Source organism: Citrus sinensis, chromosome 2 (assembly GCF_022201045.2).
Source record: "Citrus sinensis cultivar Valencia sweet orange chromosome 2, DVS_A1.0, whole genome shotgun sequence".
NCBI lineage: Eukaryota > Viridiplantae > Streptophyta > Magnoliopsida > Sapindales > Rutaceae > Citrus > Citrus sinensis.
The window spans coordinates 10,237,676-10,254,970 of NC_068557.1; the positions used below are offsets into that span (position 1 = coordinate 10,237,676).

At 36.1% G+C, this 17,295-nt stretch overlaps 3 protein-coding genes across 6 annotated transcripts; 2 read left to right on the forward strand and 1 right to left on the reverse strand.

Moving 5' to 3' along the window:
• Positions 1 to 457: 457 nt before the first annotated feature.
• LOC112499346 (uncharacterized) lies at positions 458 to 1,125 on the forward strand. The gene is made up of 3 exons (XM_052434896.1): positions 458 to 839; positions 962 to 987; positions 1,075 to 1,125. Exons 1-3 carry the CDS (start codon positions 458 to 460, stop codon positions 1,123 to 1,125), a joined length of 459 nt encoding a protein of 152 aa, XP_052290856.1.
• Positions 1,126 to 6,152: 5,027 nt separating this feature from the next.
• LOC102627417 (probable adenylate kinase 7, mitochondrial) lies at positions 6,153 to 8,429 on the forward strand. Its single transcript, XM_052434750.1, has 4 exons — positions 6,153 to 6,586; positions 7,283 to 7,423; positions 7,576 to 7,770; positions 8,045 to 8,429. The coding sequence occupies exons 1-4, from the start codon at positions 6,254 to 6,256 to the stop codon at positions 8,195 to 8,197; spliced, it is 822 nt and encodes a 273-aa protein (XP_052290710.1). The 5' UTR covers positions 6,153 to 6,253; the 3' UTR covers positions 8,198 to 8,429.
• A 367-nt stretch (positions 8,430 to 8,796) lies between these two features.
• Positions 8,797 to 17,096, reverse strand: LOC102622816 (uncharacterized). Of its 4 annotated transcripts, none has more exons than XM_006469962.4 (10): positions 16,974 to 17,096; positions 16,053 to 16,094; positions 15,059 to 15,846; positions 13,474 to 14,726; positions 12,793 to 13,090; positions 12,454 to 12,678; positions 10,304 to 10,477; positions 9,814 to 10,008; positions 9,612 to 9,725; positions 8,797 to 9,329 (listed from the first exon to the last, which is right to left on the reverse strand). In XM_006469962.4, the coding sequence occupies exons 3-10, from the start codon at positions 15,761 to 15,763 to the stop codon at positions 8,991 to 8,993; spliced, it is 3,303 nt and encodes a 1,100-aa protein (XP_006470025.1). In that variant the 5' UTR covers positions 15,764 to 15,846; positions 16,053 to 16,094; positions 16,974 to 17,096; the 3' UTR covers positions 8,797 to 8,990. The 4 variants fall into 4 exon arrangements, with proteins under 4 accessions (XP_006470025.1, XP_006470024.1, XP_052290709.1 ...); XM_006469961.4 differs by lacking the exon at positions 16,974 to 17,096 and adding an exon at positions 16,691 to 16,895; XM_052434749.1 differs by lacking the exon at positions 16,053 to 16,094 and having other exon boundaries at positions 16,974 to 16,997.
• Positions 17,097 to 17,295: the final 199 nt, after the last annotated feature.

The following is a 17,295-nucleotide window of genomic DNA, read 5'->3' on the forward strand; positions in this document are numbered from 1 at the left end:
ATTGGGTCTAGTAAGTGTAGACATGACTTCCCCAACGGATAACTTGTCAAAGCGGAACTAAATTATCGTTACAATAAATTAAAATGCATTTATGATTTTATGCATTTTTGTCATTTATTGTGAATATTCTTTCAAACTATTTATGTATGGATGTTTTATTTTTCAAAAAATGTCTTCCATGAGCCCACTTACTATTATTTTGAGTCAAAACAAACTCACTGGAGAGAACTATATAGATTGGAAAAGAAATATATTCATTGTCCTAACTGCTGAAAATTATAAATATGTCTTAACCCAGCCATGCCCTCCAGTTCCAGCGGATAATGTTCATAGAAATCAAAAGAGGCTTTATGAGAAATGGCAAAAGGCTAATGAAATGGCAAAATGCTACATTTTAGCCTCGATTTCTAATATTCTGCAGACCAAACATTAGAACTTGGAGACTGCCACTGAAATAATGGATAGTCTCCAACAGATGTTCGGGCATAGTACTCGCTCCGCGAGACAAGCAGCGCTGAAAGGAATTATGAACAGTAAAATGGGGAAGGGCACAAGAGTTCGTGATCATGTCCTTAAAATGATGGACTATTTGAATGATGTTGAGATTCAGGGAGCACAAATCGATAATAACTCAAAGATTGACATGGTGCTAAAATCTCTGCCAGAAACATTCAAGGAGTTTAAGGTCAATTATAACATGAACAAAAGAAACATGACCTTAACTGAATTAATGAACGAACTCCATTCTGTTGAAGAGATCTATTGTTCTGAGAAATCTTTGAGAAGCATAAATATTACTGAAAAAGCTTCTTCTTCTAGACCTAAGTCGAAAGGCAAAGGTAAGAAGAAAGCTGGGAAAAAGTGACCGTCTACCAAGCAAGATGGCAAACTAAAAGGCAAATACTTCAAGTGTGGACAAAAAGGTCACTGGAAAAATGATTGCTCTAAGATTGTGAATCAGGTATGGGAAATCTTTTTGTAATTGAGGTATGTTTAGTTCAGAATTCTATTGACACTTGGGTGTTGGATTCAGGAGAAATTAATCATATTTGTAATTCACTTTATTGGTTTCAGAAAACCAGGAAAATAAGTGAAGGAAGCGTCAAGATGCAGTTAGGGACATGACAGTTCGTGTCAACAGTGAAGACTGGATCTGTTTTATTATCTTTTAATAATGAGACTTTAGTTTTGAATAATTGTCTTTATGTTCCAAACATTAAGAGGAATTTAATTTCAGTAGCTTGTTTGTCAAAGAAATGGTACACTATAAATTTTGGATCCTCTGTTTCTATTTTTTATAATAAAAGACTTATTTGTTTTGGTACATTGGAAGATAATTTATATCATTTAAGTCCAATGATCCATTCTATGCATGACACAATGATCAATAATGATGAGCATACACATTTATCTAAGAAAAGAAATATTTCTTCCAACCAATGTTACCTCTGGCATTTACGCTTGGGTCATATAAACCAAAATAGGATACAGAGAATGATCAAAGATGAGATTTTGGGTCCATTAGAAAATGAATCATTACCACTATGTGAATTCTATTTAGAAGGAAAAATGACCAAAAGGCCATTCTCGGCCAAAGGAGTATGTGCAACAGTACCACTTGAATTGGTACATACAGATGTATGTGAACCAATCAATGTACAAGCTCGATGAGGTTATGAGTATTTCATCACTTTCACTGATGATTACTCAAGATACGATTATATTTATCTAATGCGTCACAAGTTTGAAGCTCTTGAGAAATTCAAAGAGTATAGGGCTGAGACAGAAAAACAATTAGATAAGAACATAAAGAAACTTCGATCTGATCGAGGTAGTAAATTTCTCTCAGGAGATTTCAAAGAGTATCTGGTTGAAAATTGGATTATATCTCAATTGACTGCCCCGGCAACACCACAACAAAATGGGGTAGCTGAAAGGAGAAATAGAACTCTTTTGGATATGGTGAGATCTATGCTTAGTTATTCGTCATTACCAATCTCATTTTGGGGACTTGCACTGGAAATTGCAGTTTAACTCTTGAACTTAGTTCCATTTAAGTCAGTGCCTAAAACCCCAATAGAATTATGGTCAGGTCGCAAACCAAGTTTACGACATATCCGTATTTGGGGATCACCAGCACATGTGCTGAAACCAAAGGCAGAAAAAATGGATTCATGTTCTGAGGTTTGTATGTTTGTGGGGTATCCCAAAGGAATAAGAGGAGGTTTATTTTATAGTCCTCAAAATAGGAAAGTGATCGTGATCACACATTTCACTTCCCTCGAGGAAGACTATATGAATAACTTCAAACCTAAGAGTAAGGTAATACTTGAAGAACTGTCAGGTGATCAGGTTGATGCTCAGCTTTCAACACATGTTACAGAATAGCAACAACCAGCTGATCAACACATGATTATCCATGAACAACCATTACTTTTAGAACCTCGTTGTAGTGGGAGGGTAACTAGGTTACCTGTGAGATATATGTTATTGGGAGAAACATATACATTTATCTCATATGAACATGTACAAGATCCCACTAGCTACAACGAAGCTCTAATAAATAGAGATGTTGAATTTTGGAAAAAGGTCATGAATCAAGAAATGGAATCTATATATTCCAATAAAGTTTGGGAACTTGTAGAGACACCAAATGGGGTAAAACTTATAGGGTGCAAGTGGATTTACAAGAGAAAAAGAGGAGTAGATAGAAGGGTGGAAACATTTAAAGTAAGATTAGTAGCTAAAGGGTTTACTTAGAAAGAGGGAATCGATTATGAGGAAACATTTTCTCCGGTTGCTATGCTTAAATCCATTAGGATTCTACTCTCCATTACTGCAGTGCTAGATTATGAAATTTGGCAAATGGATATCAAGACTGCCTTTCTTAACAGCCATCTTGAAGAAAACATCTACATACAGCAACCAGATGGATTTATACAAAAAGGCCAAGAACACATAATATGTAAGTTGCGGAGATCCATTTATGGATTGAAGCAAGCATTCCGGTCATGGAACATCAGATTTGATCAAGCGATTAAATCGTTTGGATTCATTCAGAACATTAATGAACCATATGTGTACAAGAAAATTCAAGAAAAATATGTAGCTTTCCTAATTCTTTATGTAGACGATATTCTCCTAATTAAAAACGATATATAAGTATTGACTACAATAAAGAGTTGGTTAGCAAAATAATTTGATATGAAAGACCTGGGAGAGGCAAATTATATTCTTGGTATCAAGTTACTACGAGACCGGAAGAAAAAAACTTTAGCCTTGTCTCAATCAGTCTATATCGATAAGATATTGGCTAGATTTAGCATGGAAAATTTCAAGACTGGTTTATTACCATTCAGACATGGAATTACATTATCTAAGGATCAATCACCTAAAACATCTGAAGAGATAGAGAGAATGAGACGAGTTCCCTATGCAGAAGCTGTGGGAAGTCTCATGTATGTCATGCTTTACACTCGGCCAGACATCTATTTTGCTATATGGATGGTTAGTAGATATCAATCTAATCTTGGACTTGAACACTGGACAACGGTCAAACATATAATGAAGTATATGAAAAGAATTAAAAATTATATGCTTGTGTATTCTGGTGATGAACTCATTCCAGTGGGTTATATTGATTCTGACTTTATGTCAGATAAGGATTCCAGAAAATCAACTTCTGGCTATGTGTTTACATTGGGAAGTAGAGCTATTAGTTGGAGGAGTGTGAAACAATCTTGTATCGCAAACTCCACAACTGAAGCTGAATATGTGGCTGCATCCGAAGCTGCAAAAGAAGTTGTATGGCTCCGCAAGTTCCTACAAGATCTTGAGGTGGTACCTGCTGTAACTGCACCCCTTAAATTATTTTGCGATAATAGTGGTGCGGTAACTCAATCTAAAGAACCAATGAACCACAAGAAACAAAAACATATTGAGAGGAAATATCATCTTATAAGGGATATAGTGCAGAGAGGTGATGTAGAGGTTACTAAGATTGAGTCACAGCAAAACTTGGCAGATCCTTTTACTAAGACTATTCTTGGGAAACCTTTTAACTTGCACTTAGAATCCATGGGCATGCGTGAGATGCCAAATATGTTTTGAGAGCTAGTGGGAGATTGTTGGGGAAATGTGCTCTTTAAAAGCATATGTGTTTATTTAATTGTAATAAATAATTTTTCTGATTAATAAAATAAATGAGGTATTTTATTCAAATATTTTAATTGCATTAATATTTTGATTAAAGCCCATTTAATCATATTATATGTATTTATGTGATCACCATGTGGATTCAAAGAAGATATAAATACAAGTTATCTTATGATTAAATAAATTTGGTTCGCAGTTGATAAATAAAGTTGGGCATTTTATTTAGGTATAGACTGTAATAAATTTATTGAATGATTTGTCTTAATCATGTATGAATTTATTGATGTAGTACGACTACATTGAACATGATCACATATGAGATTTAATTAACTTTGTAATAACTGTCAGACTTATTAAATCTCACAGGCATTGATTTTACTGTAATCTTAATCTTCAGTTAATTATGATTTCATGATTGTAATTGTTATTATATTTGAGTTACCAATGGGCATGACACATACTTGTAGTTTAGATTACCCGGTATCTTGGTGGGAGCATTTATGAGTATTGAAGTTATAGATTAACAATATAGAATTTGTACAACACATCTCTTGATGGGTTTTCGGCACTTGATCATAGAATTCTCTAGCCAGAGTGTGTTAACATATTAGTATGTTGAAAATGATCATTAGAGAAAACCAGTAAGTATCAATGAATAAGATGTAATTAAATCGATTGGACAGTTGAGATGTCGATTTAATTAACGATGTGGTACAAATGATTATGCAGTAAAGAAATTGATGTGGCTTGGGACGAATTATTATTCGAGCATACAATTATGGAGGTCAGTTCCAATATTTTAGTGGAGTAGATTTAGAATTAAATAATTGGGTTAGTTTAATTACAGACCTAATTATTATAGCCACTATTTTATCTTCCCAAATGATCTCCGGGTTAGCTCATTTAATTAACTGCACCGCTATTGGATTAATAAAAAAGATAACTAATTATTTGGGTTAAAAACTTAAATATATTATTTAGTGAGAGGCTCCATGTAATGTACTTGTGTCTAAAGGGCCTTGTGTTATTTTACAAGATGAGCCCCTATGACAAGAAAAAAGTAATGTTACTTTTGATTTATTATTTTTATTTAAATCAAAATTGATTTAATAGAATTAAATAATATAAAAAATGGAGCCTAGAGCTTCCACTAAATAGAGATATAAAAGGGTTTATTTTCTCCCAAAAGAAGAGAGCAGCCACTTTATACAGATAAGAGAAAAAGATTTTTCTCTCTAATTTTGAGAGAAAAATTTTCTCGTGCTGGTTGCTTTGGTAGTGATAAAGGCGCTCACACGTTAAGTGCAGATCAAACCTGAGTCATAACCTGGAAGATCATTGGTGACAGTTCGTGATCTAACAGGCGTGGTAGTGACGGATCGTGATCTAGGAGCCTAAATCACTTCAGCGAAAAAAGTTAAATCAAATTTTCAAGATACGATTTCTAGATTACATATTCTTATATATTGTATGAGATCGGTTCTAAAAAAATTTATAAAAATTTAAAAAAAAAAACAAAATTTTCCCCAACAGTCTGCACTAGGGGTATCGATATCTTCTCATTAAGATAACTATAAGTGCACTTTTATTGAAGTAAAATTTCAAATTACGCCCTCCTTGGATTTACCTTAAAAAAATTCGGTAGGCTGAATTTGTAAATACATAAAAGCGTGTTATTAGACGTTCTGGGGTGTCATTAGTAAAATCCGTCATGCATTAAAATAAATTCGAGAGCCCAACCTCTTTGCTCTTAATAAAGCCCACCCTCGAATCCCACACGTGGCAGAACGTCAGGCACGTAGAAATCCTAGAGGCTGCCAACAAGTTCCACGCGTCGGGCATTTAGTCGTCAACTCTCCCTCTCTCGTGGGGTTCAACGTGCCTCTCTCATAATCACCGACCACGTGGCACGCAGGAATTAAACAATGGCAATATCGTAATTCGAAAGCCCTAGCCCTACGCTTGTGACTGCCGTTGTGTGTGTCCCTTTCTCTAAAACCTCGTCTTTGTAAAACCACTAAAGCCCTCTTGCATTCCATAGCTCGCCAGCTTCTCAACTTTTCCAAAAGCAAAAATATCTTTCGAGCGCCGACACGCCATGGCCGGACTGAGCCGACTGAGAGCAGCCGCCGCCCTGCAGCTGCGCCAGCTAGCCAGAAGCCGGGCCTACGGATCGGCGGCTGCGGCTCAGCTGCAGTACGACTACGACGACGAGTGCGATCTCCACGGACAGGCGAGCGAGCCGATGCTGCGGCTCGACTCGGCTGGGTTGCCGCCGAGGAGAGGAGTGCAGTGGGTGTTAATTGGTGACCCGGGTGTGAAGAAACACGTGTACGCCGATAATCTGTCGAAACTTCTAGAAGTTCCTCATATCTCAATGGGAAGTCTTGTTAGACAAGAGCTTAGCCCTCGATCTGCTCTCTATAAACAGGTTTATTTTCTTCTGTATTATTACCTCCAAAACAAAGTAAAGGGCCTTCGCTTTATGTTTTATTTACGTCAATTTGTTATTAATTATTTTAGGGAAATTTTATTTATAATTTGATTCTCCTAAACATGTAAAATGATGGGAAGAGATGAAGGTTGGGGAGTAAGCTTCCTGTAAAAGAAAAATTAGAAATGAGTTGAAGTGAATGTTAGTTACATTCAATTGTTGCTGATCATTTTATTTTATTTTTATATGATTTATTTACGCTGAATTTCCTTGGTCAATGATAATCGAAATTCGTTTCTTTGTAGACAGACAGACGGTTTGGTGACCCTGTTGTCAGTGAAATGAAATTATATCAATAGGGTCAGTTCAATGAGTGACATTGAAGTTTTATCAATGGTGTTAGTTCAATGCAAAACTAAAGCATATTCCATGATTTTTCGCTTTCCTTTTTCTACCTAATGGAAGTTGTTATGATTGCTTGTTTGTCTCTAGTAATTTTTGTCTCCCCTAGTATGTCTTGTTAGTACGACATGCCTTTTTTTCCACTAATTAGAGTGCGAAATATTTTATTTTTCCAATTATCATGATTATATATATATATATATATTTTTTTTTTTTTTCCTATTATCGAGATGGGATATTTTATTTTTTGTTCCTTGTTTTTCTCTTTTTTGCGGTTGTTTGCCACTTTAGATCGCGAATGCTGTAAATGAAGGAAAGCTTGTGCCAGAAGATGTAATTTTTGCATTGTTGTCAAAGAGGCTGGAAGAAGGATACTACAGGGGAGAAAGTGGGTTCATTCTGGATGGAATTCCTCGGACAAGGATTCAAGCCGTAAGTCTGGAGTTCCGTTATACCATGGCTTTAGCATTTCTTTTCTTGTTTCTTTATGGGTGCTGTGTGATTATTGGTTCTGTCATTCTTAATAAGCCAGTAGATGGTTCTTTGTGTCTTATGTGTCCTTGCAATACTGGATGGCTTTGCAGGAAATTCTTGATCAAATTGTGGATGTTGATCTAGTCGTCAATTTTCAGAGCACTGAGGACCAATTGGTTAAAAGGAATCTAGAAAGTGAAGCCTTTTCTCCTCATAAAGAATTTCTTAGCTTGGGCGGTGCCAGATTTTCTGCTGCTGATGCAGCCAGTGCCTGGAAGGAGAAGTTCCGTATCTATGCAGAGCAGGTGCGTGATGCTACCCTCTTTTATTTATTATTTATTTATTTCTTTTAATTTTTGAATCAAAGCTTAGAAGAATATACTTTTGTGTATACAGTAAAACCTTATAAAATAATTATTTTCATACACGTGAGACTGTGGATTGTCTATAAGTTTGGTGATGGCCATTTTATCTTAGTATATGATCTTATTAACGAAGTGCTCATTTATGATTCTGAATAAAACCAGTATGACTTCTAATTTGAAATTTTTATTAATCAGATAAATTTAACCATTTCAGGGTAAGTCATTGGAAGATTATTACAGTAAACAAAGGAAACTTCTTAACTTTCAAGTGGCAGCTGCACCTGGAGAAACCTGGCAAGGATTGTTATCTGCATTACATCTCCAGCATATGAATGCTGTTAGTTCTTCTCAGAAGTTGACAGCATGAAATAGTTTCCATCTGATTCAGAGACTGCTCTATTCTTATTCCCGCGTGATAGTAAATATGTATAACATGAGTTACAGAGCGAATTAAAATTTTGATTTGGTTGATTTGAAGTTTTGTCATTTAGTAGTTGAAGGATGCTCAGTTTGTATTGTAATTTTGTTTCAGAGGTGAAAAGTGGAGAAAACTGCTGGCATATATGAATACTATTATACCAAGACTGCATTTTCCCTTCGTTTTTGGTTCCACTACTCTCTACCTTTTCCCTTATATGAATCCATCTACAATTCTTATATACTCAATTAAGCAATTGGTCTTGCTTTGAATGTCACTAAATCATCGAGCTGCTCTTTAGCTTTTAACTTTGGCAACTGAATGCAAGAATACTTGTGGCCTTGCGGGTGAAATTTCTATAGGAAACGTACCGCACTTCAAAATATGAAAAGTACCCGTATCCATATGCATTTCCAGGCTTTCATTTTCCGTGGGAAGTTTACACATTCTCGGAGGCTCAGCACGAAATATGAAGTTTCCTTTGAACTTTCTGGATTGAAAAGTGAAAAACTGTAAAGACCATACATTCTGCCTCAGGATCCCTTCAGTGACCATCAAAACCGAAATTATCATACCATTCGTACGGGTTCTCCACTTATGAGGGATACAGCTTTAAGTCATTCTCCGAATGCTAAGGTAATGCAAACTTCTTTGTACAGAAAACAGAAAAATCCACAAAACCAAAATTGGACTACAGATTTACATACAATATGGATTATTCATATGTACTAGAGAATCTATATTATATATATTCGCTGGTCATCCAAATGTCTCGAAGGAGTTCATATCTGACAGCACTTTGATTGTTATTTCCCTTGGAAATCCGGCTGGGTCTTGTAGGAACAGGGAAAGACCGAGAACTGCTAATAAAGATTGAAGCCAAAGGAGAATTCAGTTCATCCAGCTCATCATCACTTGTGTAGGATTTTCTAACCACCGAGGATCCACTTCTTCTCAGCTGAGAATTACTTCCAAAATCTCCAATGGAACTGGCAACAGAATCAGCTGAAGGTGGTGTATAGAGTGGTGGAGCTGCAATGCATGGGAAGCTTGTGATAGATTCCTCACCAGCTTCAAGATCCTGAATCAAGTAAAAGCCAGAAGATTAGTTCCAACCTTCACGAAGGCTAACACAGATTTATCAAGTGGATTCTTTGAGGCAACAAATGCAACTGAGATTGCACTCCAAAGTCAGAATTTTGGTCTGGTCTACCAAAATTCATTGCCAAAGTAAACCATCACGACATTTATCTCTCCAAATATTTCATCATGTCACAGGGAATAATCAACCTCCAGCATATTACAGATGAGATGAGCAATTGGAAAAGCAAAATGTTGTAAGATTCATTTAGAATGGACTGACCTCAGAGTCAAGGGCTTCAAGAACAACACGTGGGATTGGGTCAGGACAAAACTCATCCGGGACAAAATTGTCAAGAACCCTCTTTATCAATGGCGCACCAAAGGTGGGGCATACCTTCAAAAAGATGAAATACAGCTATGTGAACAAGGATAGCAAAGTACCGAAGATACACAATTAAGGCTAAAAGAAACCGGGTGCTAACCTCTTTTCTGATGCTTCTACTTAACAGCAGGTCCTTTGGAAGCATCATGAGATCACTCAATGCATTGAGAAGATGGAAAGACTTGAATGATGAATCTTGCCTCTCATCATCAGCATCATGTTCATTTTCATTGTCAAGTGAGTCATCATCATCCATACCAAAAAGGTCACTCAGCCATCTAGACCAGTTGCCAATCTGGGATCCACAGTACCAAAGGAAAGAAATTATGATTAATGTTTCTAAATTTTGTATTAGTTTAAATGTACATAGATAATCTTAAACCCTACCCTCTCCCCTACAACCCCAAGAATAATCATAATTGCATTATTGGACAATATAGGCGTCAAACAACATTGCAGAGAAATAACAAAGAGAGGTTGCATGGAAATGATATCTTGACAAACAAGTCAGAGAACCCCGACCTGTGCACCATGATGTTTGACGATCTGGCATTAAATTTAGGCCAAAAACGAAAATTTGTGTCACTTACCGCATTTTTCAGCTGTGCACCAGCCCCAAAACTTGATTTACCAGCTGGAATAGGGAGCACCTTGGAATCGCTAATGGGATCAGAAACAGGATCAGTTGGGATCTCATCAGCAGATTCACGAAGAATGGCATTGAACATAGCAACATCTAATCTAGCCACACATTGCTCCATTATCTAGTTACAGCATAGAAAAGAATTCTAATGTTAAATTTTTAAAAACTAAAAATCCTCAGCTCAAAAACATGATATGATAAACTTAGCAGCTCGTAAACACCAGAAATTGTGGAAAGGTAAGAATCAATTTAAACAGAAGTTTGCCAGGACCCATGAGACAGCAAAGGGAGAAATTTTTAAGCTCACTAGAAGAATCAAAACTGAGACCTCGATACAACCAAGCTTCAGATCCCAAGCCCTGAGCCTACGGGGCTGCCCCCTTGGGGGTCTAGAAATAGGATGATCAAACGATAGTTGCATTACTCTTTGCATTCCTCCGTTATTTTAATATGTACAGAAAGATTGCATGTAAAAAATTTTAGAAAACAGAAAATCCTTAGTTGAAAATATAACCAGATCACTTAGCGGTTAATCAACAGTCTGAACATTGGAAATATTGTTAAAAGATGCTAATCAGTTTGAACTAAAGTTAGCTACATTAATTTATGCAAAATGCCTGATCTATGGTTGAGCAATTTGGGATCTTGTTTAAAGTGGCACACAAGTGATTTTTCTCAATGAAGAAAAAATAACATAGTTTTTTTTTTTAATCGTAAGAATATGTACCATATAGGCTCTAAGGGAATGGATACCATCCACTGCAGGTTTGTCATTACCAAACCCGCACCTACAAAAAATTTAAATGACCAAACCAGTCATAACCCGCTGCAGGTTTGTATTTTCTTTAAAAAAACTCACTCACTGCGGGTTTTAACAACCACCAAACCCACCCGCAACCTACAACAGGTTTTTTGTGGGTCCTCACATTTAATCTCACAAATATTAAACAAAATACTTTAAATAGTACATAAAACTTTGAATTATATGATTCAATCCATAAATTCATAACAGCAGCTTAAAATCCCCATAAAATACTCAGTTCTAGATTTTAGTAATGTAAATAAAAATTAAAGTTTCAATATTAAAATAAATAAAATATATATATCAATCTAACGCAAAATGTTTTTGTTGGAGGCAAATCATCATCAATAAGATCAATGCTCCATCTTTTTTAATCAAAATTAACAAGTAAATTTTGGACAACTACCGTTAACAATTAATTAAAAAAATAAAAACCCAACTTTAGTAAGCAATCATTAGGTTCAAATCATTAAAGCAAAACAAGAAAAATTAATTAAACTAATATAAATATTAGTAATATTAAACTTAGAAATTATAAAATTTCTACTTATTATATATATATCCACACACACACACATTCATATGGAAAGAGCAGGGCATACGACTACAATGAGTTAGGTTAGGTTTAGAAATTAGGAGGACTAAGCCATGACTAATAACTTTAGATTACATATATTTATAATTAAATTTTTTTAATGTAATTTCTATTATTAAAATTCAAAACATAAATAATTAAAAAAAATGCGGGTAGGCTGATATCCGCATCATTTTTTCTCAATACCAAACCCACCCGCAAGCCGCAGTAGGTTTAAATTTGAAATACCAAACCTGCGCACCCCACAAAATTACTCACAAGGGGCAGCTTTCTACCAGTTTGCGGGTAATTTTGCCATTCTTACTCTCGGTAAACTCAATCATTAGGATTATCAGATCAGTCAACCTAGTTTTATATTTTTAGTTGGTAATATGTAACCACTTTTATTGCTAAAAAACTTTCCATACCATTTTAGCACCTATAGATAATAATTACAAAACTTCAGAAAGAACTAAAAAGGAAATGTCAATAGAGTAAGAATCACTTCTTACTAAGAGAGAGTCAGAATCTTCTAAAGCTTCAAAATTGACTTTTATCGAATTCAAAGATAATTGTAATGGTAAATTGTTGGTATGTCAAAACAAAAAACACCACGACCACTAAAAGAACACCAATGACAAGTTACGCAATCTAATGTATCATTCACCTCTCATCATTGAAAGGAAATAAATGGTAAGAATTAAACAGATTATAAATTTACCAATCTAGCCAACAACGGCAGGCAGCCACATTCATGCCCCCTGGCTCGAACAGGACAAAGTCTTTCACAGGCGTCCTTGAAAGCCTTCTTCCAATGGTCTAATGAAAAGTTTATTTGCTCTTGATCACCTGAACTAGAAGTCCTTTCTAAGTTTTTCCTTGAGCAAGAACCAATGTCTCTATCCATCACTCTTTCAGCAGCAGACTGCATGTGTGGTGTCAGAGTCTGGATAAAAGCAGGAACCAGAATCAGCTGAGAACTATAAAACCACTTGTAGAGGTGCTATTTGTTGTCTTACATTTAAATTCAAAAAATGTGGGAAAAGAATTAAGATACAACCTGCCACCAGATTGATTCAACGATTCGGGAGAAGATCCAAGCTTCAACCTTTTCCAGTGCAGATGGCAATGTATGTGGGTCCTCCCAGTCATCAAAACTACCACGCATAACATTTCTATTATCCTTTTTTCTGGAAGCAGATTCCTTCCATTTTAGTGGAGATGTTATATTGTTATTTCCCCTTTGACTGCTGTTCCTTTCTAGAGATTGTCCAGCGGCAAATGGTTGCTCTAGTCTCCCAGTAGCTTGACTTATAATTGCTCTCAACACAATAGAATTAGACAACCAAAATGTTAACCTGTCATCAGAGTGCCAAGACTATTGAATGAGCTCTTAACAAAGTTCTAGAATTTTTCTCAAACAGTAAATGAACACATACAGCAGAAGCAGTAGCACAAATAAAAGGAGCTTAACCCAAAAACCTAACACATTAAGTTGGAGCTTTGTCAGATGTTGCATTTATGTGGAGTATAAAGCAGCCATCCGCGGACTTATCTTAGAGTTTGTATAATCAATGTCTCATTTAGTAAACTTACAGACCTGAAAGAATGTTTTTAAGGTGACCACAAAGAGGAATGAAAATATTTGAGGAAATTTTCAACTTCACATGCAATCAAGTCTAAGGAGCATCACTCTAGTCTCTAAAGCGAGCAAAGAAATGCATAATGTGATTTTACCCACCTGGGAACATCATTTCCGCAAGCTTTTGCAACCAAAACTAATCCTGACACAGCACTTCTTGCTGCACTAGCTCTCCTTGATTGGAAATCTTCTTTGCAAGCATGAAGATACAGCCTAGAAAGACGGCGAGCTGGAGCATGGACCTTACTCATAGAACTTCCATGCTCAGCTACTACTGAGTAAAGAGAAGCCTCGATAGCAGCAGCTTCTCTCAACTCTGTCTCAAGCATCTTTATTTTGTGTTCCAACTGTTGGATTTTGCTCTCTGCAACGGCACTTCTAGAATCCCTTGGGTAAACCTTATAATCTTTTCTTTCTGGGCTCCCGAAGCTTCCTGCGCGATTCGGTGCATCTCCCAATACACCATTTTCCTTCGCTTCTTTCTGATTACCATTGCTCCTAGCTATGTCTGATGATGACCTAACAGACCTAACATTTTTTAATCTGTCACTTTTTAATAGATTTCTCTTCGTTCCAAAATTTACCGGATCTTCCCTGATTGGGGAAGGTGAATCACTTCCCAGTGAGACTTGATTTCTGGTAGCATTTCGTGAACAAAAATTTAATGGTTCATCTCCAGCAGAATGCCTTCCCTTTTCAAAGATCTCTCTTTCCAGCCCGTTGTCTTCCTGTTCCATTCTATACTTCACAAAATCATTGCAATAATCATCCAAGTATGCACCCTCCTCCATGGAAACTTTTCCCATTCTCCAAGTTTTTCCATTTGCATCATTCTCCCCATTGACTTGAGAATCACTAGAGTTTGAAGAGCCAATCTCCTGAATTAGAGGGTGTTTCTCATTCAAAGATGCTAATTTTGCTGAAAAATTATTAGACGCAACTTCCTCACAGTTTTGTTCAGCATTAACACTAATAGCAGGTTTTCCAGTAGGAAGCTTTCTTTGAACTTCGGCCAAATTTTCATGATCATTGCCCCTCAGACAAGGACTGTCCTCTTCTTTACCATTTTCATTACTGATGAATGATGAGGAAGATTGAACAGCATGGGCTATCACTTTTTTTGAGATAAATGGACTAGAATTAGGAGAGTTGCACACAGGAGCATGACAATTTACATGGCCCTCAAGTTCAGAAGATAAATCTATTGATGACGAACGAGATGAACCCCCTTTCAGATGTTCGTGTGGTGATATCTGTGCCTTTATATTTGATTTATCTGGGTGCGATTTTGATGCTAGGGCCTGCTCCTTTTTAAAACCTTCTGCACTATCTGACAATGTGACTGATCTAATCTGCAATTTAGAGCAAATCATTAAGCTTCCAGTACAGTGAAATTAATTTGTCAATCCAGGATAATATTTGTCTGAACATAAGGCCATAACAAGGTCAGTACAGAAAAACGCTCATATTACGGGTGCCACCAAGGAAAACAACTATGAAAATGTGTATTGCACCTAAAATAATAGCTAATATTAGTTACTGCAGGGAGAAAAAATTTGCACAGAACAGGAGCAGAAGTGGTATAAACAGGTTAATATAAATCAAATTAGCTCAGTTCTAACAGGATCAAAAGGAGGAACTAATGTTAACAATAATAGAAAAGAAGAAGGAAGGTATTAAGGACCTCTTCATTTTGAGGAAAACCATTATTCATCTCAACTGTTGAAGAAACAGTTGGAGAAGAACGTGAGGAGACATCATCATCAGTGAAAGAAGCACTCTCAGCTTCCTCAGTGTACTCTTCGTTCATTAGCGCTGAAACAGATTCACCACCATTCTTATCCAATGAGGTCTCTCTTGAAAAGCCTTCCCTCAAAGAGGAGCTCGTACGACTCACAGACTTTTCAGCGGGCTGGATTTTAATGAACAGCACCGGTTGAGCTGTGTTCCTAAAGCTCCTCTTGCTGTTCATAGGAGCATTAACACTTAAGGTCTCTTTAACAATGCCATAATCTGCTAAGTCTATGGTAGCAGTGGCCAACAACTGGGTCTTATCCCTTCGAGGCTCATACAAGTTGAACTCCAAACAGTTCTTCAGGAATGTATCAGCATCCTTGTTTTTAACATTCATATCCCTTAGCAGAGTAACACGAAGCCTAAAAGACTCGTTGAACTCAATTTTTCCCTCACCAATAACTGACCCCAGTGAGGGGCCAACCGTTTTAGTAGACCCAGAATTCCGATCACCATTTTGCCACTGAATCATCACAGACCGTAGGGATCTCAGCGACTGTGATGGTGGCCATGGCTTAATATCCTGAATGTGGATTTGATAATCAACATGAATTGAGGCTTCTTTCCTGTTCTTTGCACTTAGGCCTAGAACCATTGTTGGACAAACACACAGCTATTCCACCTCTTACACGCCGCCAGAAATTCTTTACACTACTTCAATTGTAAGAGCTCAAATTCCTAAAATCCATACACAAAAGGAAGAACCATGTAATTCAGAAGATTAACAGCAGAATTTAAGATATGCATTATGAGGGAAAAAAAATGCAGAACTTCCAGATGAACCTGAATGAAACCCAGAACTTCAAATGTTAAAATGTTCATTTATTTAGAACTCAAAACGGGAAAATTTGCACCCAGGTGAGGTTTAAATTTAATATGATTACCTTCCTTAGCTGAATTGAGCTTTCAATTCTTTCATCAAACCCCTAAAATAAAAAAAACTCAAAATCAGTTTTAAGCTTACGAATTAAGGCAACACTGTGCAGTCATCAAATGATCCACATTACACCACACCTAATAAGTAGAAAAGGCAATAAATGTACAAATCCTAAGCAAGCTTAAAAGTAAAACAAAAGAAAGAAAACAAGAGATATATATTTTTAAAAAAATGAATGAGCCAAAAAAGTAAAAAAAATAAAAATAGAGCAAGCAAGAAGTGAAATCAAAGTACATTAAGCCCATTTAATGCAATAAAACTTGAACTAAACAGCTAACACTGAAACAGCAAAAACTGAGCTTTAAGGAAAAAAAAAAAAAAAAAAGCTAGCGAATCCAATTAAAATAAAATCGAAATGATTTCTCATTTACTTAAAAATTTTGTTCAAAGCTATTATTTTCTTTACTGCTCACCATCAACTTAAAACCAGATCCACAGAAGATAAAAGTTGATATAATCAGAACCGTCCATTTTTTTGAGCTCACAGTAGCAAAAGACATAACAGATTATTGCAATGCAGCAAAAAAATTACCAGACGAAAGTACACAAATGACAAAACATAAACTGTTAAGACATCACATGCACCTGTGTAAACTGTAATGGAAGCTACAAAAATTGGAGAAATGTAAGAGAATAAACTGTGCCGTTTTGGAAGTAATAAAGAATGAAATATCTGAGTTTTGTTTTGAGGTTGAGAGCAGAGAGAGAGAGACTGTGAGTGACTGAGAGAATCAGAACCGAGGATGTCTATTAAAATAAGAAAAAATTGAAAAAAAAAAAAAAGTAAAGATGACGACACGAGGGACTCTCTCGTTGATAAAATAATTAAACGAGCGTGGTGACTCATATCAGAAGACAGAAACGGCACCGTTTTTATAGCCTCGGTTTGCTCTTTGCTGCCGTTCGGTGCTTGTTTGGAGTTTGCCGACAGTGATGCCTTGCCCGAAGTGGTTCCGCTGAGAAAAAGGAAATTTAATAACACACGCTCTACTTAAGAGTGTGTGTCTATCACGCTCCATTCATGATTTCATTAGAATGTACATTGTCTAAAATTGCCGATTCCCACTGATTTGTTTTCGAAATGGTGTTTTTTTAAATTTATTTTATTTAATAAGAATGATTTATTTGAATGAATATGAAAATATATTTTGTAACTTGTGTTGAAATTAGTATTTGAAAATAAAAAAAAT

Bases quoted from the DNA above. Each gene is read 5' to 3' on its own strand.
- LOC112499346 (XM_052434896.1), top strand. From the start codon at position 458: ATGGATAGTCTCCAACAGATGTTCGGGCATAGTACTCGCTCCGCGAGA. The intron at 840-961 runs GTAAGAAGAAAG...ATTGTGAATCAG, and splicing joins ACCTAAGTCGAAAGGCAAAG to GTATGGGAAATCTTTTTGTA. The intron at 988-1,074 runs GTATGTTTAGTT...TATTGGTTTCAG, and splicing joins GAAATCTTTTTGTAATTGAG to AAAACCAGGAAAATAAGTGA.
- LOC102627417 (XM_052434750.1), top strand. From the start codon at position 6,254: ATGGCCGGACTGAGCCGACTGAGAGCAGCCGCCGCCCTGCAGCTGCGC. The intron at 6,587-7,282 runs GTTTATTTTCTT...TTGCCACTTTAG, and splicing joins GATCTGCTCTCTATAAACAG to ATCGCGAATGCTGTAAATGA. The intron at 7,771-8,044 runs GTGCGTGATGCT...TAACCATTTCAG, and splicing joins TCCGTATCTATGCAGAGCAG to GGTAAGTCATTGGAAGATTA.
- LOC102622816 (XM_006469962.4), bottom strand. From the start codon at position 15,763: ATGGTTCTAGGCCTAAGTGCAAAGAACAGGAAAGAAGCCTCAATTCAT. The intron at 10,009-10,303 runs GTAAGTGACACA...TGTGGATCCCAG, and splicing joins GTGCACAGCTGAAAAATGCG to ATTGGCAACTGGTCTAGATG. The intron at 9,726-9,813 runs GTTAGCACCCGG...ATCTTTTTGAAG, and splicing joins GTAGAAGCATCAGAAAAGAG to GTATGCCCCACCTTTGGTGC.